This window comes from Coturnix japonica, chromosome 25 (assembly GCF_054131305.1).
Source record: "Coturnix japonica strain WE chromosome 25, WE-NBRP24, whole genome shotgun sequence".
NCBI classification, from domain to species: domain Eukaryota; kingdom Metazoa; phylum Chordata; class Aves; order Galliformes; family Phasianidae; genus Coturnix; species Coturnix japonica.
In genome coordinates this window covers 8,017,132-8,043,486 of record NC_140687.1, presented here as the reverse complement: position 1 = coordinate 8,043,486, position 26,355 = coordinate 8,017,132, and the positions used below count along the sequence as shown (strand labels likewise).

At 39.4% G+C, this 26,355-nt stretch overlaps 1 protein-coding gene across 1 annotated transcript in view; it reads left to right on the top strand.

Moving 5' to 3' along the window:
- The first annotated feature begins 1,624 nt into the window (after positions 1-1,624).
- The window catches only part of LOC146756911 (uncharacterized), a 41,640-nt gene continuing 16,909 nt past the window's right edge, over positions 1,625-26,355 (top strand). The window contains 22 exon segments of the mRNA XM_085523834.1: positions 1,625-1,871; positions 2,820-2,934; positions 3,195-3,368; positions 3,480-3,586; positions 4,012-4,149; positions 4,894-5,045; positions 10,273-10,306; positions 10,387-10,456; positions 11,693-11,753; positions 12,119-12,303; positions 13,082-13,229; positions 16,697-16,758; positions 17,777-17,879; positions 19,459-19,487; positions 19,589-19,652; positions 19,741-19,776; positions 22,596-22,681; positions 23,933-23,951; positions 23,954-24,082; positions 24,085-24,934; positions 25,347-25,350; positions 25,697-25,914. Of these exon segments, the coding sequence (XP_085379960.1) occupies positions 1,669-1,871; positions 2,820-2,934; positions 3,195-3,368; positions 3,480-3,586; positions 4,012-4,149; positions 4,894-5,045; positions 10,273-10,306; positions 10,387-10,456; positions 11,693-11,753; positions 12,119-12,303; positions 13,082-13,229; positions 16,697-16,758; positions 17,777-17,879; positions 19,459-19,487; positions 19,589-19,652; positions 19,741-19,776; positions 22,596-22,681; positions 23,933-23,951; positions 23,954-24,082; positions 24,085-24,934; positions 25,347-25,350; positions 25,697-25,914 (2,987 nt within the window). The 5' untranslated portion in view covers positions 1,625-1,668.

Below are 26,355 nucleotides of genomic sequence, written 5' to 3'. Positions count from 1 at the left end.
TCTTGAAACCTATTCTTAATTTTCATTGTTAAAATGGGAAGCATAGCTGCATCTTTTTCATTTAGAGTAAGCCAAAAGGAATTCTTTCAGCATTATCAATAGAAACTAGCTGTTAATCCAGCTGAGGATTAACAGACCATGTGCATGAGATACAGTGTGAGAGCTTCAGACTGGACCAGGAACAAGCAAAACTGTATTTAAGCATACACATTGGCTGCATAGGGAAGCAAGAGTGTAACATCAAAAGCACCACCTCAGCTCCAGCTCTCCAACCTAGACAGAGCTGGAGCTGCTATAGTCTCTACCTGCAACTGCCCAGTTCTCTTCAAAGCCCTGGAGCAAGCAATGCAGAAACATGCTATCTGCCCAGCCAGATTTCCCAGCTTGTAAACACATCAGCTGCAAATCAGGCGTAGTAAATCACCTGTGGATACTGATAGGACAAGGGGAATGGTTTGAAACTAAGGCAGGGGAGGTTTAGGTTAGATATTAGGAGGAAGTTTTTCACACAGAGGGTGGTAACTCACTGAAACAGGTTGCCCAAGGGGGTTGAGGATGCCCCATCCCTGGAGACATTCAAGGCCAGGCTGGATGTGGCTATATCCAGGGGGGTTGAAACTAGATGGTCATTGTGGGCCTTTTCAATCCAGGCCATTCCATTCTATGATTAAAAGATTCTATGACCAGACAACACGCAGCACACAAGCCTTTACTGCCATTGTTACTCTTCAATAAGCAAAATACACACAGTGATTTAATAGGGGAAAAATAAAGACTGCAAAAAGAGAGCTTCAGACTGCCATTTTGTACCTCAGAGCTGCAAGGATTGTGAGCTAAATTATCCAGCCATATTGTTATGTCAAAGGAAAGGTGAGTCTTTAGCAGACTAACCCAAATGCCAATGCTTACGCAACACTTAAGCCACACTTAAGCCCTTACTTGAAAATCTTACTGTGCTACGTGGATCTAGTACTGGGTAAGAGAAGAGGAATCACCTCATGCAGACAGCAACAGGAATAGCAATTGCTCAATGGTTCTTAGAGAAAGCTCCAGATTATCAAAGAGAACACACTGAGAATATGAGGAACTGTGACAGGAAATACCAATTTCTGAAGAAAAATAAAAATTAAATGGAACTATTTGTTTTTAACAGGAATTAATTTAAAATATTATTCAAAATCACCCATATTAAAGATTTAATAAACAGTATGAACAAAGGTGGAGGGGGGGAGGGGAAGATGGGAAAACTGAAGACAGAAAGCTGACAACTGGTTTAGTAACAGGTTAAAAACGCGTGCTTTGAGATCCCTATTAAATAATACCCACAAGTAGGGCAAGAAATAACCCTGCAGACGGTTATCCCCGTGACTATTCCAAAGGCAACGGCCCCAGGACACACCGTTGCCAACCGCTTTCTGAGGCAGCCGAGCCTACAGATGCGCACACTCCTGCTCTCCGCGGGTGTGTATCCTCTTGATATCGCTTACTATCGCTTCATATCGCTTAGCATCGCTTAATATCGCACGTATAACGCATACGTGGGGCTCCCGGCTCCGGCTGGGAGCCTGAGGCTGCCCTGCAGCCTGTGGGTTGGGCCGCGGCTTCCTGAGCGTGCGCCGTGTTTCCGCGTCCTGCTCGGGGTTCGGCCCGGCAGAGTTTTAAGACGACATGAAGAAGATACTCAGCTTCGTAAAGAAGAAAAAACGGGATCCGCCGCCCGGCAGCGCCGCCTCGGCGTGCTCCGCCGGTGCGTACGAGATCCGCTGGAAGGAGCTGACCAAGCTGCACCGAGGGGCCGCCGCCGGAGACCTGGCCCTGGTGCAGCAAGGACTGAAGAAGCACGACATCGACGAGCGCGACAAGGCGCAGCGGTAAGGGCGGCGGGCCGGGCCGGGATCCCCGCTGCATGACCTGGGCACAGAGGGCTGCTGTTAACGGGGGCCGCGCGTGGCTGGGACGGCCGGTAGAGGCCGCTCCGATGTGCCCTCCCGGCCTGGATCCCTCGTAGGGCTGCTCGGCATTCCTCCGAGCTGAGAGCTCTGTTGGGGGCTGGTGAGAAAGGGCAGCGATAAGGCTGCTGGCTTCATGAAGGCTTTCTTGCTTGCGAAGCTGATGGTGGTTCCTTTAGGTTGTCATATTCCCCAGTGCTTGGTAACGGCTGCTTTTGGGTGAGGAGGGGCTCCTGCACAAAGTTGTGTTTGTTACAGTTAAATTACTCATTTGAGCTCTTTGCGGTACACTGTGCTAAATAAATAATAAATACAGTGCTCAGATCAATATTGTCAGGCTTCTATTCGGAGGTGAAGGATCTTGTATACTTATTTGGGAATTTCTCAGTGGGGACAGTCACTCTCGAGTTGTTCCATGTCTGTGACAAGGCATGATGAGTTATTTGACGTTCTGCCTGTTATTTCGTCCTCATCTTCTCTGCCTTGGAGGAAGCTGGTCTTATGGAGGGTACTCATCAGCCTGCCTGTGATGGGAGCTGTTAGGACAAGAGGGAACAGCCTCAGCTTGCACCAGGGGAGGTTCACGTTGGATGCTAGGATAAGCCTCTCCAGAGAGTGGTTGTGCACTGGAATGGGCTGCCCAGGTTGGTGGTAAAGTCACCGTCCCTGGAGGTGTTCAAGAAACATGTAGATGTTGTACTAAGCGACATGGTTTGGTGCACGCTGGTAATGGAATAAGCTTGTTTTTATTTGATTTTGTTTATTTTGGGAGGTAATTGGGATAAAGAAATGCAATTTGCCCTGTTCATGTACCACAGAGTGAAAATATTTATTTAGCTGTCTGTTTCAATTTACACGTTTCACTTTTAGGACACCACTGCATCTTGCTTGTGCAAATGGACGTGAGGATGCCGTTACGTTTCTAGTAGAAAACAAGTGTAAGCTAAATCTTTTTGACAGTGATAACAGATCTCCACTGATGAAGGTAAGTAGAACATACTATGTTGCTGCAAGTAGGAATTATTGATTATGTATTAAATGATGTCTTTCCAGATTCTTTAAGTAAGTCTGTGTAGAAGCATGCATGCTGTAATCAGTGTGGCTTTGGCATGTGCTAGCTAATCTTGGCAGATGCTTTTATATTCCAGGAATGGGAAGTTGTAGTAGTAGTGACACAGTGAAATATGACTGCTGGAAATTTTACCTTTTTTTTTTTTTGTGTGTGTGTGTGTGTGTTGTTTCCAGGCAGTACAATGCCAGAAAGAAAGATGTGCAGTGATCCTGCTAGAGCATGGTGCTGATCCGAACCTGGCAGATGCTGGTGGCAACACTGCCCTTCACTTGGCTGCTGTAACTCCTAACACATTTCTAGCAGGGATGTTAATTGAGCACAGTGCCCGTATCAATGCTCAGAATAAGGTACATTTCGAGATTCAATAGAGAAGTTCAAAAAGTTGCATTGATATTTTTATTGTAGATTTTTTGTTTGTTTCTTTTGATTTTTAACTTGAATTATTTCTGTTCTTTCAGGACGGATGTACTCCTCTTACTCTTGCTATCTCTGAAAATCACAAAGAAATGGTAGAGCTCCTTCTTAAAAAAGGAGCTGATGTTCACACTCGAGATCCGTGTGAAAGGTGAGGAGATGGTCTAAACTCTGCAGGTCACCTTAGTTGTCTTCAGGTTGGACTGATGGGAGGGATGGGAATGAGCATTGAAGTAGAAAGACACAGAGAAAGAGCTCGTTGAGTGACTGGCGAAAGCAGGTCTCAGCTTGGCAGGTGGCATGCATTATTGCATGTTTTCTGCATTGAGAACTGCAAGAAAACATTGTTTCTGGTAGCCGCTGTGGCAGGAAAATTGCTATTGTGCCAGCAACATTGCTGTTATGCCAGAGAGAGTTTTTCAAATTGATGCCAAGTTTGTATGCAAGTGTTGTTAATATGGAAGCTTTTTTTTCTGTTCATAAAGTGATTTTCTTTGAGATTGAGCAAATGGGAATTAAAATAATTACAATGTCTGACTAAATTGTATGGTTTGTCTTGTATTTTGGATGCTGTAGAACCCCACTTATGACTGCAGCAGCCGGTGGGGAGCTTAAGTTGGTAGAAATACTTCTTCGCTATGGTGCTGAAATTTTCCATAAAGACGTTAATGGATGGACAGCTGAGGACTATGCTATTCTTCATGGAAATGCTAGGTAAACTTTTAAATTTATTGCTAGGTTTTTAGTTATCAGTGTTGAGTTTGAACCTTTTTGGTAACAGCACCAAGTTTAACGGTGCTATTTTGAAGATGTGTTCATTGACATCTTCTCACATATACTGTTCATGTGTCTGGTGTTAATTTGAAAGTTGAGAAAAGGGCTTCTGCTCAAAATTCTCTGTAAGATTTCAAGTGTTTGTTTCTAAGCTGATGTCTGCCTGCTATACACTATTAAAATGTGTCTGTAGCCCACAGACGCAGAAGTTCAACTTGAAAAACTGAAATGTTTGTAAATTCTTCTCAAAACAGAACCCTTGTTATTACTGTCTTCAGTTCCACTGACCAGGAACCACCTGTTTTGTTTCAGAGGAGATCTAGCTGTTATTTCTTTTGTTAAATTACTAAGCAGTTTAACTCCTCCTACACATAAGTATTTTACCCATGGGTGTTCATTCATAAGAGTGGTTGTATTTGTAAAAACTGGACTGCAAAGGGTACCGAGCAGAAGTAAATAACTTCATAGATCTGGATGTGCACCTATAAAATAGATGTGTCCATTATATTTGAGTATGTTACGGTTTGCAAAAAGTAGAGTATGTTACACTTACTGAATATGAAAATTGTTTTGGCTATGGTTATGTTTAGGATGGATAGTATAAGGCTTTTATTATCCCATTAAGTGTTTATGTAGCTATGGGATTATTTTTCCCAAATGCATTTCCTTTTTTGCTCTCCATAGTCTTAGTAAAACACTGGCAGAATATGCAGACCATGAGAACGCAGGGGAAGCTTCTGCAGGGGATGCTAAAGGAGGCATCCCTGTGCCAGTGACTCCTCACCAGGCAAGAGCTGCTGGCTTTACGTTGGGTGCAGCTGCTTCGAGCAGAGGAGGTAGGATACTTAACTGTGGTAGAGCTAATGGGCAGAATCGTGGTGGCCCCTTCCTTAGGTTGGTTTGCATCTTTTAAATTCACCGTGCTCAGTGTGGACTTCAGTGGAAGCATCAGGTGGACTGTAATAAGAAGTGTTATGAATGTGTTTGCTTGCTGCTAGTTTACACTGCATCTCCACAGGCTGTGGGGACAGTTGTGATTTGTGTGCACTACATCCATCTGCTCATACAGTTGTCACTTTCAGCACATCAAGTTGCCCATTTATTTAAATTGTCCCTTTAGCAAGGGGGAGGAGGGAAGAGAAGAAACAAAATAGGTTAAAGTAGCCTTGTTTTATGGGTGTGCAATTTTTCTTAGAGATGCTCATTTAGATTGTTGTTCAGAAAATCCAATTGCAAAAGCTGTAGTTTCATCCCAAATAGTAGTTTTATCTTCTGTAGCAGCGAAGCAGCAGATGAATTGCAAGAAGATGCATCTTTTGTTGATTACCACTGGATTTCTGTCACTTTGTTTTAATTTTAATAGTTTCACCTGCATAAAGCTCCTTTTTTGGGAGACATAATTTCTCACCTTTAATTACAATTGCTTTTGTTTGTGTTGTGGAGACGTAACAAAAATTGTCTTGGAAAAATAACTTCATAAGCAACAACAGTACATTGTTTGTATATACCGTATCTTTTTGGACATGGTTTGATTTATAATCAAATAATGTTTTTTTCAATTACTTTTATTTAAAAAAGAAAAAAAAAAAAACAACTGAGAAAGACTTTGTGATCCAGAAAAACTGTTACATTTTCTCATTGCCTTGTAAATAAAAGAAATACATTCCTTCAATGAATTTGTAAAATCCAGGCAGCGTTTATAAGCTCAAATTGCCCTAAATGAATCTTAGAAAGTTGCTATTTTAGTATGAATGAGATTGCCTTGCAGTTTACGTTTCAAGCCCCAACGTACGAGGTTTTATTTGTTCCTTATTTTTAAGGGTTTTGTGAGAATCATGTGTCAGATGGGCAGCAGACTGTTCAAACACAAGTCATTACTTTTTTATTATAAAGACTGAGAAATATGATCAAAGAATACATGGCATATTTTTTCTTCCTGGACTTATCCCAGATGGAAGTATAGATTTTAGACCCAAGTGATGTTGCCTTTGACTTAGGAGCAGTTACTTTGAACTAGAGAGTGGTTGAAAAAGTTTCTTCGTAGCTTGGTTTTGAAGTTTTGTTTGCTTGTTTTTCAGTGGGGCTCGATACAGTTGGTTTAATCATTGAAATACTTTTTTTTATCCAAATCCACTCAGTTGCTACCTTCCATGCACATAGATAGTTGCTCTGGTACCCCATTGTAAGGACTAACAGGCCTGGGTTAATTTAAAATATGTGATTTGAGGGTTTCTTCTTCCAAGTAGAGGGTACATTTAGACTAGATATCAGGAAGAAATTCTTTACTGTGAGGGGGATGAGACACTGGAACAGGTTGCCCAGAGAGGTTGTAAATGCTCCCTCCCTGCAAGCATTCAAAGCCAAAGGTGCATGGGGCTTTGAGCAACCTGGTCTAGAGGGAGGTGTCCCTGCCTATAGCAGGGAGTTGGATTTAGATGATATTAAAGGTCTGTTCCAACTCAAACCATTCTGTGATTCTCCCTGTGCTCAGTCTCTTAAAGATGACACCAGCATGAGGAGTAGGAGGGAGCAGAGAGAAAGTTCAGTAGCGTAGTAGAAACAATATTGGAATTAATTCTGCAGTCTCTGATTGCATCCACACCCTGAATCATGAGAGTCCTTTTAATATGCCACAGTAACAGTCTTAAAAGTGTCCTTTAGAGAAGCCGGGATGTTGAGAGAGAGACCAGAGAAATACCCACTTTGGAATTCTTTTATTGTCTTTTGCTCTTCTGTTTTATTTTTCTGCTATCTAAAATTTTGACCTTATCCTTTCTGCTACTTTTGTACTTTCTAATTAGAAGAGGAGATTCTGAAGAATGTTGAACAGGTCAGCATTTTTCAACAAGTTTGCTCATGATTATTTGGATGTCAGAACATGAACCCTTTTATTAATCACGTACAGATTGGCTTCCAGAACATATTGAATGACCGATCTCTTAGATTTTAAGTAACAATTTATTTTTGAGGAAAACAGTAGTTGTGCTATTTCTGTTTCTAGTATGTTTGCAGTGACAGTATGTTTGGCCACTGCAGCACATACTAGTGTATTGTTCAGCGTTTCCCTGAGTCATTTGCAATTGGACTTGATAATCTTTTCCAACCTTAGTGTTTCTATGATTAGAGGAATTGTCTCAGCATTGCAAAACTCTTTACAAAAGTAAATTATCACTTCTGTGTGATTTTTATCTCCTGAGGTCAGATAAAACTTTTCCTGTATTCCCTCTTAAGGAAACAGAGAAAAGCCAGAAGGGATGAGAAATCATCTTGAGGTTCTTTTCAACCCAAGCCATCCTATGATTCTTTTAAACTTTCTCTTAAGTGTATGTTTCTGATAGTAGCTGTTTTTCCACAGCACTGCATGTGTATGTGATAAAATCCATGTAAGTAGGACAATCTTCTGCTCCAGAGAAAAGTAACAGATTTATTGTGAAAGAATTTGATGTCAAGGTAGTGTTCCACAGTTTCTCTTTTGACACACAGATGTACACATGCACACAAATGCATGTCATAGTCACAGCGCATTCTCCCAGTGCTGTAGCTTTGTGTGTGTGCTTTTTGTATTTTCCAAACTTGTGAGATTCCGCATTTATTCTGATGTCATTGTTGTCTGTCCTTTCCATGCCTTTCCCTTAATGGATATAGAAATGCAACAGTCCCCTGAGCAGACTCTGAGAACAGGAGAATCGAGTGAAGGTATTCATTCTGCACAGCAGTATTTTAAATACCACACATGTCTTGTGATACACAAATACTTATTCATCATAGGTGCTTATTATCTTGCAGATCTGTATCTTGATGATTTAAGATCTATGAGTTAGAGTGGATTTGGGGCAGCTTTTGTTTCTTTGCATGTTTTGCATGAGTCCCTTATTACTGAATTCAGCATTTGCTTTTATCACTTGTGATAGTGTTGGTTTTGGGGTTGTTTGTTTTGTAATCTGTTCTCCTCTTGCTCAGAAATGGTGATATAGGCTTCAGTTAAAGTGGAAACGGGTCCCTGGAGACTAGATCTCATTTCTGTGTCAGTGCATCATGGCTGTGGTTTTGGTCTAGCTGAAAGCTATCTCATCAAATTCCTGTCTCACCTTCTAAAGGATAGCAGGATCATTGGCAGTATTTATATGTTGAAAGCAAAAGTGTAGGTAATTTAATGAGCTGTTTTCCTTACTTCTAGTGGTACTCATTGAAGATGTAACTGAAGTCGTTCGTCCAGAGTTTAACTGTTCCACACAGCAGCAATTTTCTGTTCTGCGTGGAAAGTTAGCAGATAGAGTCATAGTACTGAGTTAGTTATTTAGCTTTACATACAGCAGGATTCCATTAGCATTTAAGAATATTCTGTGTTTTCTGTAGTGGAAAACATCAAAAATCAGATTGTTAGCATTTGAACCATTTAAGATGCCCTCAGATGGGAAGTTTCAGCCTCTAGCTTTTTTCTCCATGAGATTTCTTTGAACATTTATACTGTACTGCATCTCAGAAAGCTGTGTTCAGATCAGGGAATATTCTCGCATACTGTGTTTAGGAAAGGCAAAATTTGTACACTCATTTGTAGGTTGTTAGTAGTAACCCTTCTTTTTGTTATAATATTTAACAGTTCAGAAACTTCAGGAATTATGATTTCTATGTGGAGATCAGGTATGTCTGTTTTCCCTTCTGTGCTGGGAATCAGAAAGTCCTTCTATTATGTTTTAGTTGTTAAGAGGTGTTAGCGCTTCAAAAATTGTGTTCCTAGACTGCAGTTTTCATTAGAACGGTGACCTGAAGGATTTACTGCAGGGCGCTCTCATCAGGGTTGCTAATGATCTGAAGTAAGAGCGATTGTTGGATATGCTTCAGCACAGAGCTGGCATTCAGAGGGACTTCAATGAGCCAGGGCAATAGACTGGCAGGCATCTTAAGAAATCCATCGGGGGAAAATACCAAGACCCATTTGGGGTGAAAAAGCCCCTTCCTACAAAACATGATGGGACTGCACGGCAGGGGAGCAGCTCTGCTGAGAAAGGACACAGACCTGTCAGAAGGCAAGCTGAGCATGAGGCAGCAGGGTGCTCTGGCAGCTAAGGGCTGCAGCTTGCACTGTGCTAAGAGTAGCAAAGCCAGGAGACTGAGAGAAGCGATTGTCAGCTCCTGTTTAGCACTCACTTGACTGTGCCTTGGCTGTAATTTTGAGTTCCTTCTACGTGAGAGGTCGATGGATCAATAGCAAGCTAATTCTCTAGGGAGCCATCATATTTGTGAAGGAGTATTTGCCCTGTGAGAGAGGGCTGAGAAAGTGGACTTACTCAGCCTGAAGAAGAGGCAGCTTTGAAGGGCCCTAACTGCAGCGTCCAATGCAGATGAGAAGACAAAGCCAGATGCTTCCCTGTGATACTTGACAGGAAGCGAAGATGGCAAGAGGTATAAATGGAAGCAAGATGGTTTCTAGCTGGAGATGAAAAGTGTTGCCATGATAAGGATGGCAAAATAGAGAAGTTGTGAACCTTCTCTTGGAGGTGTTCAAGACTAGACTGAATAAAACCCTGACCAACTTTTCCTGACCTCAAAGCTGAGCTGGCTTTAAGTAGTTGGTTGAGAGACTTCCAGAGATCCCTTTTGACCTGACCTATCCTATAGTCTTAGGTGTGAGTTACTACCTTCACTGAACTGATAAAAACTTGGGGGTGTAGTATAGCATGCCCTGCTAATGCTCCTTTTGTCTCAAGTATATCATTTTTTGATTCACTGTAGAGAAATGCTGGTGATTCTTCTAGCTAGGGATAACCTATAGCTCCTGAGTATGCTTTTTGATTTTCTTTGTATTTATAAATATACTTTATTTATAATCCATAGCAAGGTACGGCAGCAAAAAATGGTAGATATTGTAGATATGTCTGATTTGTTTTTCAGTATAATTTGAAAAAGCATTTGTTTTGTAAATACTTTCCTTCATGCTGTTCTTATTGAATTGGCCACTTCAGCTTCTGTACTCTTATGAGCTGTTTTCATGTTAAATGTCTGTATTGGTTAATTTTTAGTATGCAAAATCTAATCTCAACATGTCGATTTATATTTGAACAGCAATGGATGACTTTTTCGAAGGATACTCAACAAGGTGAGTCTTATAAAAATACCAAATGCTTATTTGAGGAATTATTTGAGAGGACCAGTACTTACTTTTCGTTGTTTTTGAAGTTCTGAAAAAGAGGGCAGTAATGGCACCTGGAATAATTCTGAGGAAGAAGAACTGGATTTTACAGCCAAGGTATGGTGCCTTTATGGGAAAATAGTTGTGTAAAATAAGTGATTTGAAGGCAATTTCCTATGAGATAGAAGGAAACTCTTTTTCCAGCCAATTCTTTGTTTTTGTTTTTGTTTTTTTTTTTCCTCCTTAAGAAGAGTCTCTCATCTGCCAACCTTTCTTCTGCTGTAAGTTTTTCCTAAAAATTGTTGCTTTGGCAGAACATGCAGTAGATTTGTGGTTTGAGGCAAAAGAGTAGATATTAAGATAAACTACCACATTGTATTAGTTGTTCATTGAGTGAGATTTGCCAACCCTAGGAATTGATAAGTTAATAAATAACCTGTTCTCTTTCAAACTTCACAATTGTTTCCCCTAATTTACATGATAGGATGATTAATGAAAAAGAACACGATAATGAAAAAGAACATTTATTTATCAAAATCTAGTGAAATTGTTCATCACCTGGTTCTCTTTCCTTCCTCACTAGGTTCCTCAAGTGTTCGATACTTGAGTTGCTCAAATAATTATTTTTTCTTTCTTTTTTCCTTCTGTGGGATGACATTCCGTGCTTGTATATAATCTCACACTGCATGACTATCTTCATTTTTTGAATATTTGGATTTTTCTCTTTATAAGCTCCATGTGCTTATCCTGCTGTTTTTATGAATGTTCCAAAGGATTACCAGTTTTTTCAATGGCGTCTGGAGTATTTAGTCTGTTGCACTGGGATTCTGCAGTGATTAGGAACTTTAGTTTGTTAGTTCAGCACACTCTGTAATGCTGGAGATGTAAGCATGTGTACTTTAAAATTTTTTCTATTTTCTTACATTGATTTTAGGGGAAGTGATTCAAATTTCTAGCATTATTTTGAAATTTACAGATATTTCACTAAGTGGAGTTATATTAACTAATTTATTCTTCAAGCTTCAGGAACTTTAATTGATACTTGAGTTGTGCATACTTACAAGTAAGTAATCGCGAGTGTAGTTGTATTTTACCAATGGATTAAAATACCTTTTTAGAATTGTTACGCATTTACAGATAGTTTTGAATAGTCACTGACTTGTACACAAGAGGAGAGGAATGTTTGTGTAATTAAAGTTGAAGGATCTAGCAAGTATCTGAGTCCTTTCAAAAGGGGACAGCCTGGTTGTATTTACTGTTCAAGATTTGATGTAAGTAAAGGATTTGCTTTAAAACAAAAAAGCAAACAAAAACAGATCAAATAATTCTTTTAAAATGTGTTTTTATTTGCAGAAGCCACAGAAGCCAAACTTGACATCGTTAATGAATGTTCCCCAAAAGTTCAGAAATAATGGTAAGTTATTTGGAAAGTACTTCATAATACAATGACATACAAAAGTAAACTTACTAAGTAATTTCATTTCGGTTTTTGTTGTTGTTGTTTTCACTTGGCTGTAGTAATTGAGGAAAGTAGTGTTATAAGAACAGAACAGATGGTCATGTCATAATAAAATAAGTAAGATAATGGAAATGACCATACTGAGTCCCCTCCTAAGCCTTTGTGTCTGATGTGTCCTTCTCCCATCCAGCCCTTACCTGGCTTCTTTTCCATACAGTCCCATATGACTACTTTCCTGTGTTTTTAATGGGTAAAATGCCTGCTGCTATTTATATAACCCATTTGATTCATATTCCTCTTTCCCTTTCTCATGCTTTAAGGTGGTGGTGATAGTTCTAGAATTGAAATTCCTAAGTCACAGAAGAAAAGCCTCAAACAAAAAAAACCAACAGGTGCAAATCTGAGCAGAGGAGAATGTGGAGAGTTGTTGAAACAAGATGTCTCAGATTCAAGCAACCTTGAGGAAGATGAATTGGTGGAAGAGGAAGAAGGGCAGTGCAAAGAGGTACATAATAAATTCCATGAAACACTAAAACAAGAAAGTGAAAACCTGGGCCTAAATAGATATGAGGAAAATCTATGGGCAGCATTTCCCTCAAGCACAAAAGTAAGTGTACAGGGATGATTCAATTGGAAGAGTTTGTTAAGGGTAATACAGGTAAGCGACAGTAAACTATTTTCCTGTTAATACTCAATCACGTATCTGTATTCAATCATTGTATTTTGATACTGAAAACATCTTGTTCATAGCCAAACTCAGACATTATTTTCAATATTTTTATTATGAGATTGGAGAGTTTTGGAAGGAGAAAGACAGGAAACTTCATTCTTTCTGGAATCTGTGCACTTTCTGTTATGTAAAACTGAGGGAATGGATAATATCCATTAGAAGTTGTAGCCATTTAGTAGAATTCATGAGGTAATGACTGGAAATGAAGAAACAAAAGGAAGTTTTGAATGAAATTGAGGGCAGGAAACTAGTGAAATTGTGAGATATGTAGGCAGAAAGAAGACTTTCTGAATAATATCAATGAAACTGCATTTAGATTGACACAAGGAAGTGCTTCTCAGAGGTTTTGCATAGCCAGAGATGAGGTTTACAACATGAGGCACTGCAGTTTAATTGTGCAGATTCCCACTAAAAATTGTAGGCCTTCAGAAACCATGTTGCACTTTGCTTCATTTAAGTCTTACCCAAGAAAACCGTTTTCCAAGTTGTTAATGGGTGGTGAAGTAGATATTGATTTCTGTGCTTTTCAGCTGTTTTGGTCAATCTGTTTTAGAAGGAGTCACCTAAATGGAAAGAAGAACAGGAGAAGGAAGATACTAGAAGGAAGCTGCAAACGACAGTTTTGGGGGATGTGAAACATTCTGTTTCTAGTAATAAACATCAAGTCCGTAAAGTTTCAGAAGACACAGCTTATGCGAGAAGTGAGTTTAAATATGATCCTGATTGCTCCTCTATAAGTATTAATGTTCAGTAAATAAAGTAAAATGATGATTATCCTCAAAGATGATAAACTTTCCTGTTACCTGTGAACCCTAGCCTGCTGTGGTAGAGAAGGTCTGCAGCTTTTGTTTTTTTTCGTTCTTACCTAACGGTCACAAATGGTGGTGCTGGATTCCTAATGATTACGTATGATGCAAGTTTCTTTATTAATTTTGTTGCTGTGTTCTCCTTGATGATGAACAAAACAAGAAGCTAATCTAATCTATCTTCTGTGTGACAATATTGTTTCCCTTTCCGATGCTACTATCTGATTGAAAAGCTGTGGTTTTTCAGGGCTTCAGCCAAAAGCAGACCTGAGTCAAACTCAGAGAAGACTCTTCCAGTACCTCAACTTGTTCAGTTGTAGAATGTAGGAGATCTCTCCTTTGCTAAACCTTTGTGGGCTTGAGAGCATGACCAGCTCAGAGAGAGTTGGGTAATTTGGCATAGACCCCAGGGTGTGAAAACAGAAGATACTATTTCCATTGTCTGACTCCAGAGCACTGCTTGTTGCAGTAGACTTCTTCAGAGCATGTGTAGCTATTGGTCAGATGCTGCACAGAACATTGTCCAAACATGGTGAACGTAGCCATGTCAGCTGTCCTGCTTGGGCATCTTCTGCTGGAAAACAGATGAAGAGGAGTGAAGAGAATACTGTGATGTGACTGGATGTAAAGTTACCCTTGAGTGGGACTCACTGTTTGGTTTGTTCTTTGCTGTAGAATTACTGCTCGTCTTTCAGATCCTTTGTTTGACTGATGGGGTATAAAAGTGGAGTGCAGTATATTTCTCAGTGTCTGTATTTCTCCTTTTTTTTTGTAGAAGCCCAACCCACAGTAGGAGCAGAGAAAAAGGAAGAGTCTGATTCTCCTTGGGATTCTGAGGTACTTTCTGTGATATGTGCATCTCCCCGGTCTGTGGGAGAGCCAGATGAGAACTACGTGAGAGCTTGCCTTTGCGTTGAGCCCTGCCCCTGGTGAGGCTTATTTACCCCATATTGCTGCTGCTCTATGTCCTGTATCTGAGGGTCAACGAAATACTTGTAGTGTAGGTTCTGTGTGGAGATAGTACTGGGACAAAGTTAGGTTAAGCTTCTTGTATCGGCCCTTTGGTTGCAGGCTTTTGAGTTGATTTTCTAGCACAGTAGTGAAACAGAATAACTACTTCCCCTCTAGTCTTTGTTGTTGGGAAAAAAACTAATTCCCCACTCCTTTCTTAAAAATACAAGACTTTCTAGATAGCTTAATCGCTATCAGCTTTGCCTTTTTGGCCTTTAAGCAAATCAAATCTTGCTTTTGCAACGTAGTGATGCACTCACTAAACATTGTGGGACATGTGCCCCAGCAATGTAGGCTGATATTTGAATTCCAGGTGCAAATTTGATGCCAATGTTCAGTCAACACAGAGCTGCAGCTTCTTGTTCACAATCAACATCTTGATTTCCTGTGTTAATTTCTTGTGTGGCTCTGTGATTTGCCAGCCTTAATCAACATTATGGAATAGTTTAGATGAATTGTGAGGATTTTTTTGCCCTTTTATTTAAAATGCAAAAGCCTTTCTTAGATTTTATTTTAAAAAAATTGTTTTGTACAAATTCTTACGCGTATGTACTGTATTATACAGCCGTGATCTGAAGGTTCGAGGAAAGCATCTCCTCCTGTGTTTCTCCCACCTGCAGTTGAACATGGAGTACGCTTGCAGAGTGTTTCAGGGGAGCACAACAAGGGTAACTATCTCATAGATTGGATTTGTCTGTGTTTATAGACAAGTGAACTTTTTCTTTTGTTTTCCTTGTTAGTCCTGTTGTTCAGTGAGTATGTGCTGTAGCAATGAAGTGCTTGGCTGATGTTAATTAACAGCAGTGAACACTGAACTTGCTGGCCTGCTTGATTAGTCCAGGCGGTTCTTGCGTTCATTATGTATACTTTTTGGATATGTGTTTGTTCGGGTGTTTTTCTTTGCTTTAGGTGGTTGCTTAAAGTGGTGGGAGGTGTATCTGGTTTAAGATTTAGCTGTGAACCCTAGCCTGCTGTGGTAGAGAAGGTCTGCAGCTTTTGTTGCTTTTCGTTCTTTCCTAAAGGTCACAAATGGTGGTGCTGGGTTCCTAATGATTATGTATGATGCAAGTTTCTTTATTAATTTTGTTGCTGTGTTCTCCTTGATCTGCACAAAACAAGTAGGTAGTCTAGTGTGCCTTGTGTGTGACACTATTGATTCCCTTTCTAATGGGTACTATCAGATTGAAAAGCTGTGGTTTTTCAGGGCTTCAGCCAAGAGCTGACCTGATTCAAAGTCAGAGAAGACTCTTCCAGTGCCTCACCTTGTTCAGTTGTAAAATGTAGGAGATCTCTCCTGTGCTACTCGTTTGTATGCTTGAGAGCATGACCTCAGAGAGAGGTGGGTGCTTAGGTACTCACCCCAGGGTCTCAGAGCAGAAGATAGTATGTCCGTCTCCAGAGGATATCTTGTTGCTGTAGATGTTTTCAGAGCTCGTGTAGCTATTGGTCAGTTGCTGCTCAGAAGGTGTGGAAGCAGCACTCACGGTGCATTCACTTTTCTCTTAGTGCATTTTATGTGCAAAGAGTTTATTTTGGAAAAGCATGAATAGTCAGCACTCAGGCTGGAATCAGCAGTTACGGTTTTCCAGAGTGGACGCCATTGCTCCTGTCTGGCTCATTCCTGTAAATTTTCCTTGCGTTTCTGTGTGAGTCAATCCTGAGTTTGTTTTACATAATGGAGTAGCTTAGAAGAGAGAACTGACTGTGGTCTGCTCTAGATGGGAGTTTGGTGGTCAGAAGATACTAGACTTTGAAGTGATAAGATTTAAAATGCTTGCAGTGTTCTGGACTGTATTGGAGCTGTGAGCTTCTGTTTCATTCCTAAATGTCAGTTTCTTATGTATGTACCTAGTCAGAAGTTGCAGGATTATGAATCATGGTCAGGTGAGGTATCCCTTGATAGCACTAAGCAAGGAGCCGTGTGTGTTGGCAGCTTCCTCTTAGTGTGAGGTTGTTTTGTATCGTGCTTTTGTGATATGTCCTGTAGAGTGGAATGTGATAGTAAGTGCCAGATGATGGAGGTGTAGGCAAGAGGGAAGATGACTCAGGGTGTCCATATGCTGAGACTGAAGCATGCTGGAGTTTCTTCCTTAACGTTGTCCCAACACGAGGGACATTGTCATGTCAGCCACCATCCTTATGCATCTTTTGCTGGAAAAGAAATGAAGAGGAGAAAACAGAATACTGTGATGTGACTGGGTGTAAAGCTACCGTTGAGTGTAACTCATTTCTCAGTTTGTCCTTTGCTGTAGTACTGTTACTCATCTTTCAGATCCTTTGTTTGACTGATGGGGTATAAAAGTGGAGTGCAGTAAATTCTCAGTGTCTCTCTTTGTCCATTTTTTTTGTAGGTGCTCTGCCAGCAGTAGGAACAGAGAAAAAGGAAGAGTCTGATTCTCCCTGGGATTCTGAGGTACTTTCTGTGATATGTGCATCTCCCCGGTCTGTGGGAGAGCCAGATGAGAACTACGTGAGAGCTTGCCTTTGAGTTGAGCCCCGCCCCTGGTGAGGCTTATTTACCCCATGTTGCTGCTGCTCGATGTCCTGTATCTGAGGGTCATTGAAATACCTGTAGCGTAGGTTCTCTGTTGAGATAGTACTGGGACAAAGTTATGTCAGACTACTTACGTTGGCCTCCTGGCTGCAGGCTTTGGAGTTGATTTTCTAGCACAGTTTTAATACAGCAGTTTATTGCTGCTTTTAAACTTATGAACTTCTCAGGCATATTTTTGTGAGGATTTTTTTTTTTCCTACTATTCAGATCTATTCTGCTGATCCAGTCAGAGTTTAACGGATGCCAATACACTGAGCAACCCAGACATTTAGATTTTTCTGTATAGAACCTCTGTCTTCTCTAGATAGACTTAATCCGATTTTGAAAATCATGTTCAGCAGACACCAAGTGTGCTGGCTGTGTTTATCCTTTCTGTCTGATAATTCTCAAGATGAGAGTGAGCAGGGTCTGTAGCTACTTCCCCTCTAGCCTTTGTTGTTGGGAAAAAAACTAATTCCCCACTCCTTTCTTAAAAATACAAGACTTTCTAGATAGCTTAATCGCTATCAGCTCTGCCTTTTTGGCCTTTAAGCAAATCAAATCTTGCTTTTGCAACGTAGTGATGCACTCACTCAACATTGTGGGACATGTGCCCCAGCAATGTAGGCTGATATTTGAATGCCAGGTGCAAATTTGATGCCAATGTTCAATCAACACAGAGTTGCAGCTTCTTGTTCACAATCAACATCTTGATTTCCTGTGTTAATTTCTTGTGTGGCTCTGTGATTTGCCAGCCTTAATCAACATTATGGAATAGTTTAGATGAATTGTGAGGATTTTTTTGCCCTTTTATTTAAAATGCAAAAGCCTTTCTTAGATTTTATTTTAAAAAAATTGTTTTGTACAAATTCTTACGCGTATGTACTGTATTGTACAGCCGTGTTCTGAAGGTTCAAGGAAAGCATCTCCTCCTGTGTTTCTCCCACCTGCAGTTGAACATGGAGTACGCTTGCAGAGTGTTTCAGGGGAGCACAACAAGGGTAACTATCTCATAGATTGGATTTGTCTGTGTTTATAGACAAGTGAACTTTTTCTTTTGTTTTCCTTGTTAGTCCTGTTGTTCAGTGAGTATGTGCTGTAGCAATGAAGTGCTTGGCTGATGTTAATTAACAGCAGTGAACACTGAACTTGCTGGCCTGCTTGATTAGTCCAGGCGGTTCTTGCGTTCATTATGTATACTTTTTGGATATGTATTTGTTCGGGTGTTTTTCTTTGCTTTAAGTGGTTGCTTAAAGTGGTGAGAGTGGTATCTGGTTTAAGATTTATCTGTCTGAGGATTTGGATATTTCTGGATAATCAGCAGAAGAAAAATATCATTTGGTTGATCTTTTTGTTTGTTTATTTCATTTTTTTTAGTTTCCTGTTTTTCTTTAAAAACTAAAATATGTGGGCAAATTCTTGTTATGTTTCTGCGGGTTTCCACCTGCAGCTCATGGCATTTGCTTTATGACCATCCTGATTGATCATAAGTGTGCTGGAAAGTTTTGCTATTGGAATAAAGCTTTTATCTTTTTGAGAGTGCTTTGGCAATGTGGCTTATAATATGGATTCAATGACATAGCCTAAAAGGCAAGTCCAATTTTATTTTTGTAAGCAGACACCAAATCTTAGCAAGCTTCTGGAATCCATAAATCAACTTACCAATTGTCTTTAATGTCTGCTTCATATGATTCTGCTAAGCTTTAAATCAGTGTGGGAGGGGGGAAGAGGTGACTGTGGTAGTCTTTCTAATGTATTTCCATGTTACTTGACCACCTAGTGTTCGAAAATCAAGTCTTGATGATTTGTTTTTAGTATTTATTTAAATCTAAAAATTATTTTGTGGAACAATTCGTAGAAGCATTTTGTATGCTTGTTTCATGAATGGAGTCGTAAAGTATAAGATGACTGCAGCACAGGGCAGTAGGTTGTGTGAGTTAGGAAATAAAATTTGACACTAAACTTGAAAAAGATTTGGAATAACGCACATGTTGTGCATTACAACCAAGCAATGTTTGTATCATTTATTTCCTTGCAAACTGATCCAGAGAGGTCAGTTGAGAACCAGATTGTTTTTACCTCATTGAATGATGTTTGTATGAGGTTGCTGTGTCTGTACCCTTGCTCTCCATAAGCTGTTAATGAGAAAGTAGCCTCAACATTATGCACTGCTAGAATAGAAGTAGTCATAGTTCTGCTGGGTTCTTTCTTGATTGGTCATTAAGAAGCCAAAGCTATCTGCTCTAATTAATTTTTCCAGAAAGCAGAATTCAGCTTCCAAAAGGAACAAAATATTTTAATCTTGTTCTCTTAATAGACATGACTTAATGCTTCACATGAATTGTTGTCATTCTGTGATTTGATTCTTTTTTTTTTTTTAAATAAAAGTTGGATGATGGGAATTACTCTGTATTTCTTATATACTACTACAAGTTCTGTGTGATAAGATAATTGGATATTAGCTATTTCACTCTCAATGAAGTAATTTGTGCAAGAAACAATTACAGAGCCTACTAATGTTGTAAAGAATAAAAGATATCTTCAATTAAATAAAATAACGCTTTCATTTTTCATCTCCAGGCTTTTCAGAGAAACCCAGTAATTTGCAGGTAAATGCTTTTCATTGAAATCTACTTGTCCTGCTCATTAATGAATATGTGGTTACTTTGAATGTATGGGTGTTTATTTTTCATTGGTTTGTCTTTCATAGTTAAAGGTTTCTGCAGTTTTAGAGATGAATGAAACATCTTCAAAAACAGAAAAGAAAAAATCAGGTAATGATGTCTTTTATATTCTGATTTTAGCTTCAAAATCTTTCTGATAAGCATATTTAATTAAGCATTTGATTCATTTGTTTTGCAGATCCACAGGAGAAATTGAGTGTAGATGATATTGAAGGTATTTATAAATAGTTGTTGTTTTTTTTTTTGTCATGTCCCTTTGTGGGCAGATACATTGTAGTTGTAAATTCTTCATATTAAATTAATGTTTTGCTAGCAAGATGTTATTTCAGCAGCAGATTTAATGAAATATGGCTCTATCTTTGGGTGTTTTCTCCACTACAGCTCCATTCAACGTTTCTAAACATCCTTCTACAGTGTAAGGTTCCTCCGGCATACCTGCTATCATCACCCCTTGTCAGGCAGTCCACATTTACTCATTTCCTTCTCATTGCCAAATATACCAATCTGCAGAGGAGCAATAGGGTCATGTCCTGTGTCTGATTCCTGGCTAGGGTCTGCAGGTGGAGCTGTCCAGGAGCTGCAGGTGGGACAGAATGGGTGATTCACAGGCTTATGCTTCATTAGCATGATTGATTATTTACCTGGCTTTTTCTTTGCCTCTCTGGCAGTTGTATGAAAACATGTATTACATATGCTCTTCCAAAGCCATCCTCTCATGTTTTGTTTAAACTGGCCACTGAGTTTAGAGCTAGTGGAAGGACATGGGAAAGAGAGTGTAGGTGGGAGGTAGTGAGTGGAAGTATGTTGGCAGGTATTCCTTTTGGTTGGGAAAGATAAATAAAAGTGAAGCAGCTAGATCATTTGTTATACATGGGAGGGAGTATATCTAACCTCAGTGGGTTCTTAGTTTCTTAATTCTGATATATGTGAATTTAAGTATTTGTTAGCGAGATACAAAACAGTTCCCTATTAAGGTCTTAGAATTTCTACAACGAGCCCTGAAAATTACAAATCAGGTGAAAACCTATATAAGCAAGCATATGAAGTAGATGATTAGATAAGAGTTCAGAAAACTATTGCAACTTCTAAGTATGGAATGGAAATTGCTCCAAGCTGTTTGACATCCATGTCTTGGGAAAAAAGGTACTGTTTCTTTTGATGACAATAGAGGTTAAACTTCTTTCTAGAAAAAAAATGTACGTGTGTTTGCATAAAGAAAAGGAGATTCTCTACTGCAGTGATATTGTTTCTGTAAGATGCACAAAAGGTGGTTAGAATCATTGAATTATAGAATTGGGCTGGAAAGGACCTTTAAAAATCACCTAATTGAAACTTCCCAGCTGTGGGTAACCTGTTGCAGTGCCTCATCACCCTCATCAAGAATTTATTCCTTATATCTAATCTGAACGATCTTTTAGTTTAAAACTGTTACCCTTTGCTCTGTCACTACAGGCCATAGTTAAAAGTCTTTCGTGTAAGCCCCCATTAATTATTGAAAGGCCATCATATGGTCTCTGCAAACTCTTATATTCCCCAACTCTGTCAGCTTTCCTCATAGGAAAAGTGTTCCAGTCCTCAAATTGTTTTTTGAGACCCTTCCCTGGACCTGCTCTAGCCAGAGATTTTTTGTGCTGGGGGCCCCGGAGATGAACTCGGTGCTCCTGGTAGGGTTTTGAAAGAGTGGAGTAGAAGGGGACACCACCTCTCTTGGCCTGCTGGCCATGCAGTGCTTCTTTTTTTGTGGCCCAGGGTGCAATTGGCTTTTTGGACTGCAAGCATGCATTCTCAGCTTATATGTAATTCTTCATCCAGCATTATCCCCAAGTCCTTTTCCACAGGACTGCTCTCAGTCTGTTCATTGTCCAGCCTGTGCTGAAGCTGATGACTTCCCAACCCAGGTGCAGGATCTTGCGCTTGGCCTTGCTGAACATCATAAGACCTGCTTCTGTAGGCTGTCAGTATCTGTCTGAATGCGATCTCTTTTCACTAACATATCAGATACACCACTTGGCAGCACTTCCCTGTCTACCAAAGAATCCATCCATGATATTTCTCCAATTTAGAGAGATGAGCTCTCTAGGTAGCTAACATCAGTTGCTATTTCTTTATCCTCCACTCTAGTCACTCCATAATAGAAGGTTGTCTGGGCCTTGGAAAGTACCTCCTTTCTTAAACTCTTTAAAAACAAGTGTGATGTTTCCCTTTCTCCTGTCACTAAGGGTTTTACCTGACTGCCACAACTCTTTAAATATGGTGGATAGTGACTTAGCAACCTAATTTACCCATGATCTTGGAGGTCTTTTCCATCCTTTGTGTTTCTGTGATTCTGTGAGTTCTTGTTTTGTCTGTTTTATGTAGTCATGTGAAATGTAGTCCAGTGATGGTGTGGGACGTGGCAAAGTTAGATAGGAAAAACAGTCTTTTCATAGCTCATTTTATGTCATCATTTCATGTATTTTCTGTTCATCCTTCCTCGTGTCTGTTTTTTTTCTATAATCCATGTATTTGCTCAAAGATCAGGTATTAAGAAATATATGTGAAAGTTTGTCTCAAACTCCTATGTTTGGGTTTCAGCAAGCTGTATTTCTTCTGCAGAGTGTTATAATTCCTATGGTACAAGTATTTCTAACTCTAAAAGGGTTAAACGAGACCCTTTGTGGCACAAAACAAGGAGAAATGAAAGTAGCTAGAGGAATCTAGCCGATTGCTGTCTAGCATACAGTGTGTCATGTATGTATAAATATAGTTCTACATGTAAACCATTTGAGATTCTTAAAGGTGTATTTCTGACTGATTTTCATCAAATTTCCCTTAGGAATGAAAGGGAAAATGCCCTGAGAGGGATTAGTTCGCACAGAGGCATCTTCAAACTGTTTTGTAATATTATGTTCAAATCGTAAATAATCATACGCTTGAGAGGCTGTGTTAGTTTGTGCTATTTTCTCACAAATGCAATGATTCAGGATGTACTCTAGGTATAATTAATTTGTAATAAGTCATGTTCGTTATAAAGATGTAATTTTTTCACTGTAGGTGAGCGCTCAGAATCTACCGTTCATGTGTCGTCATCAGCTAAAAAAGAGATGGTCAAGGATGCCACTGAAAACTTTGGGAGGCAGGTATGTGAAACCAAATATTGTGTTTTTCCTTGCGTGCAATTCTGAGAAACAGTGCAGTCATGTGGTGGGTTTTTTGTTTTTTCCTATGCAAAATACATACTCATTTGGGAGCAAAATTTTATATCATGTGATTATTTCTTTGACAAAACACGCCAGATTTTCCTCTGTGTATTAGAAAGATTAAGTAAAAACCTGAAATATGATCTGTCAGTGCTTTCTCTGCCTCTGCAAAATATCTCCTTATCTGATCAAGTTAGTAAGTGTTCGAAAATATTTTTTGAAGGTCATTATGGAGGAATATAGGCTAGGTGTCCTGTTTGTATTGAGCATACAGGACTGGGTAGGGATCTTCATTGAGTGTCTGGAGTCTTCTGTAATACCTCAAGGGAAGTGGAGGAAGTAATATCATCGTACATCCAAGGCACTGTGGAAGAGGGATGTGATTCATTTCAGCAGGTAGAGAGCGGAACTTAAGTATTGGAAGGTGGTAGCAGATGTGCAAAGTGAATGGAGCTTGGAAATGAAGTGGCTGAGGCAGGTGGTGACTGAGATGCTCTCCATTGTGAAAGATTTTTGTGGAGTTACGATGTGGAAGGAGAAAAGGGCCTCTATAACCAGAGTAAGAAGGACAATAGTTGTGGTTCCTTGGGATGCCAAGGCTGCAGACCTTGTTCAGAAGGGAACACAAACCAAGGGCAACTTTGCAGGGACTGTGAAGTCAGAGATAGTGAGAAGGCTGGAGAGAGGAGCTGGTCAGTGAGCTTGAGGCATGGTACCGTTTGGATAGATGTCTCAGTTCTTGATTTTGGGCTGAGGGCAGGAATGAACAGGTATTCCTTGTAAATATTTGTCTTGGGAGCTTGGAATAGAATTTAATAATTCTGACTCTGAGGAGCATAAGTGATTGTAATGTAGCCAGTCCCTTGTGGTGGTTAGTAAAAAAGCTTGTTATGATCACTCACGCTTGTTATGAACGCTCACCAGCAGGGGGTTTAAAGGGACAGTCAGTAGAAAGTAATGGAGTATGGGAAAATTTGGGCAGTTGTGTTTTCTGTTGTTACTGATTGGTTTTGATCTGTTTGATTGGTTTATGTTTCTAAACTAGATCCTTCTGTTTTGAGGAAAAAATAAATAAGGTATCTTTGTTTTGTTGTTGTTGTATGATGGGATGAGTTTGCAATGTAAATTATATGGCTTAACGGTAATTTCATTTTTCTTGGTAATTTTTCTGTCTTTACCTGCTTACTTAAGGATAAATATGTTTTAGAAACTTGATAGAAAATACAGCACATGAAAAGCAGACTGACAAAGCAGAAATTTCTCATCAGGAAGCCCTAGCAGAAAATGAGGAATCCCACAGTACTGACAAGCAGTTAAGTCTAAAGCTGTGGGAAGAAAGATACAAAAAATGTGGATTGAAAAAGAGAAAAGGGAGTTGAAAAGAAATTTTACAAACATTACAGCAGAGCTGAAGCAGCTGTTTGGTGAAATTAATGAATCTGAGAAAGCTCCATCCCTTGTGGCAGAAGTGTCAGAAGATGACCTCATTGAAGAATTGAAGAGTCTTTGTGTTTCGTCTTGTGTGACAGAATCAAGTGATAAGTTAGAAAGTAAAGGTGAATTTGGAGATGTGAAACTTAATGTAGACCTAAAAGAACCCAAACCTGAAATAGTTATTCTGAGTCTCTGTGTCCTTCCTGATCACAATAACTTAAATGCGAGCATGGAAAATACCTGGAGAATACCAGATGAAGAAGGCTGCACTAATTACACAGATAATACAAAAGTACATCTATCAAAAGCAGAGGAAATGGAAGAGAATGAGAATGGGATTAGTAGAGATGTAGAGGGAAGTCCTGAGTATTCCCTGAGACATTGTTTAAAAACAAATATTTGGGATGACATTTCTAATAATCTTCCTAATATAAGACCTGTTTCCACAAATGGTGAAAGTACACTTGGCTTTATAAGTGAGAAGAAAATTGGCAAGGACATCTGTCTTAGTGACAGTGTTCCCAGAGACTGCCTTATCAAAAACAAGGAAATAGGAGAAACAGAAATCGAAAATCTTTTCCCGCATGCTCAGCAACCTTGTGGCATGCTGAAAAGGAATCTGGATGAAGAACTAAAACAAGATGTGGAAAGATTTAAGAGTAAGGTAGGAATGCTGCAAATGGTATTCCTGGCTTTGGAAAAAGAGAAGGTAGAGCTACAAAAAGAGGTAGAAGTTCACCTGCTTTTCCTTATTCTTTAGTCTTTCTCAGTATCGGTGGTCCTGTTCATGTTAGCTATTGATCATTAAAAGAAGGTGCTTTGTGCAAATTGGTTTTTTTGTCTTAAGAGAAGAACGTTACTCATAAATAAGGAAAGCAGTGGAGAACTGTGCTTTTCCCCATAATGTAATCAGAAGGTTTTGAGAAAGCAAAGTGTATTGTTTCAGTTTGACAATAGGTGGCAGTCATTTCCAGTGTAAGTAGTTATCACCTCATTACCATAAAAAGAAATTCATACAAGTACACCAGTTTTGATTGTCGATCAAGGAATGAAAATAGCTTCTGAACAGGGTCTTGATTTATCTCTTCATTTGCTGTGGTTTGTGCATGGTGTGCCTTCATTGCCTCTCACTAAAATTCCTGATTGCTGTGAAGCTGTTTCTGCTTTTGAGTTCAGTTTGCTTTTTTCCTCATCATTAAGGAAGTACGACATCATACATCCACTCATACTTTGTGTTTCTACAACTACTGTTGTGTAGTCCATCTGATTTCTTATCCATCAGTAATGCTTCTATTGTTTGTTTCCTTAGGGCTGCTTTGCTTTTTTGTTTTTGTTTGATTGTTATACTTCAAATCAAGAGTGAATTCAGAGTATATTTGTAGACTTGGTACATTTTGTAGAGTAATTTTGGGGGAAAATCTTTTTTATTTTACATTATTTTAAAAGTCAAGCTTAGATTATTTGGTCTTGGATCTCCTTTAGAATCAGAAAAATATATGAAGCTTAATTTTCTCTTCATAGGTTGAGAAGGAAAAAAGGAAGCAGAAACATTTCAAAATGCAAGCAGTGGAGAAACAGGAAAGTCTTGATAAATCAAATACACCAGTGGGCAATATTACCCATCAACCAGTAAAAGAAAAGCTTGCTCTAAGGAAGAATGAAAAAATGATAGAAGAAAAACACACAAAGAATTCTTCATCTGAGGAGAGACCAAAATTACTTGAAATGCCAGTAAAAGGGTAAGCTAATAAAATAATCCGTAGAATTAGATTGTTTTAAATCTTGTAATTGAAGCACTTTCCTCGGTATTGAAAGCTATGCTGAGTAGTCCCCTGCTCCCCAAACTGTTTTAAAAGTATATTTTTCAAAGAACTAAATGCACAGTGGAGGTTCAGATTAATTTTGCTGGAGGTGATAGAGGTCTTAATCACAGAATCATAGAATGGCCCAGGTTCAAAAGGACCACAATGATCATCTAGTTTCAACCCCCCTGCTATGTGCAGGGTCACCAACCACCAGACCAGGCTTCCCAGAGAATTTCTTCCTTAACACTGACTCTAATCGTGTCTTTAGAATCTTACCTCCTATGCCTAATAAATTAATCAAGAACGAATTCAAAGCCCTTGCACGTGGGATGGAGGAACCCCTTGTGTACACAGTGAAATGCTCTGGCTGGTGAG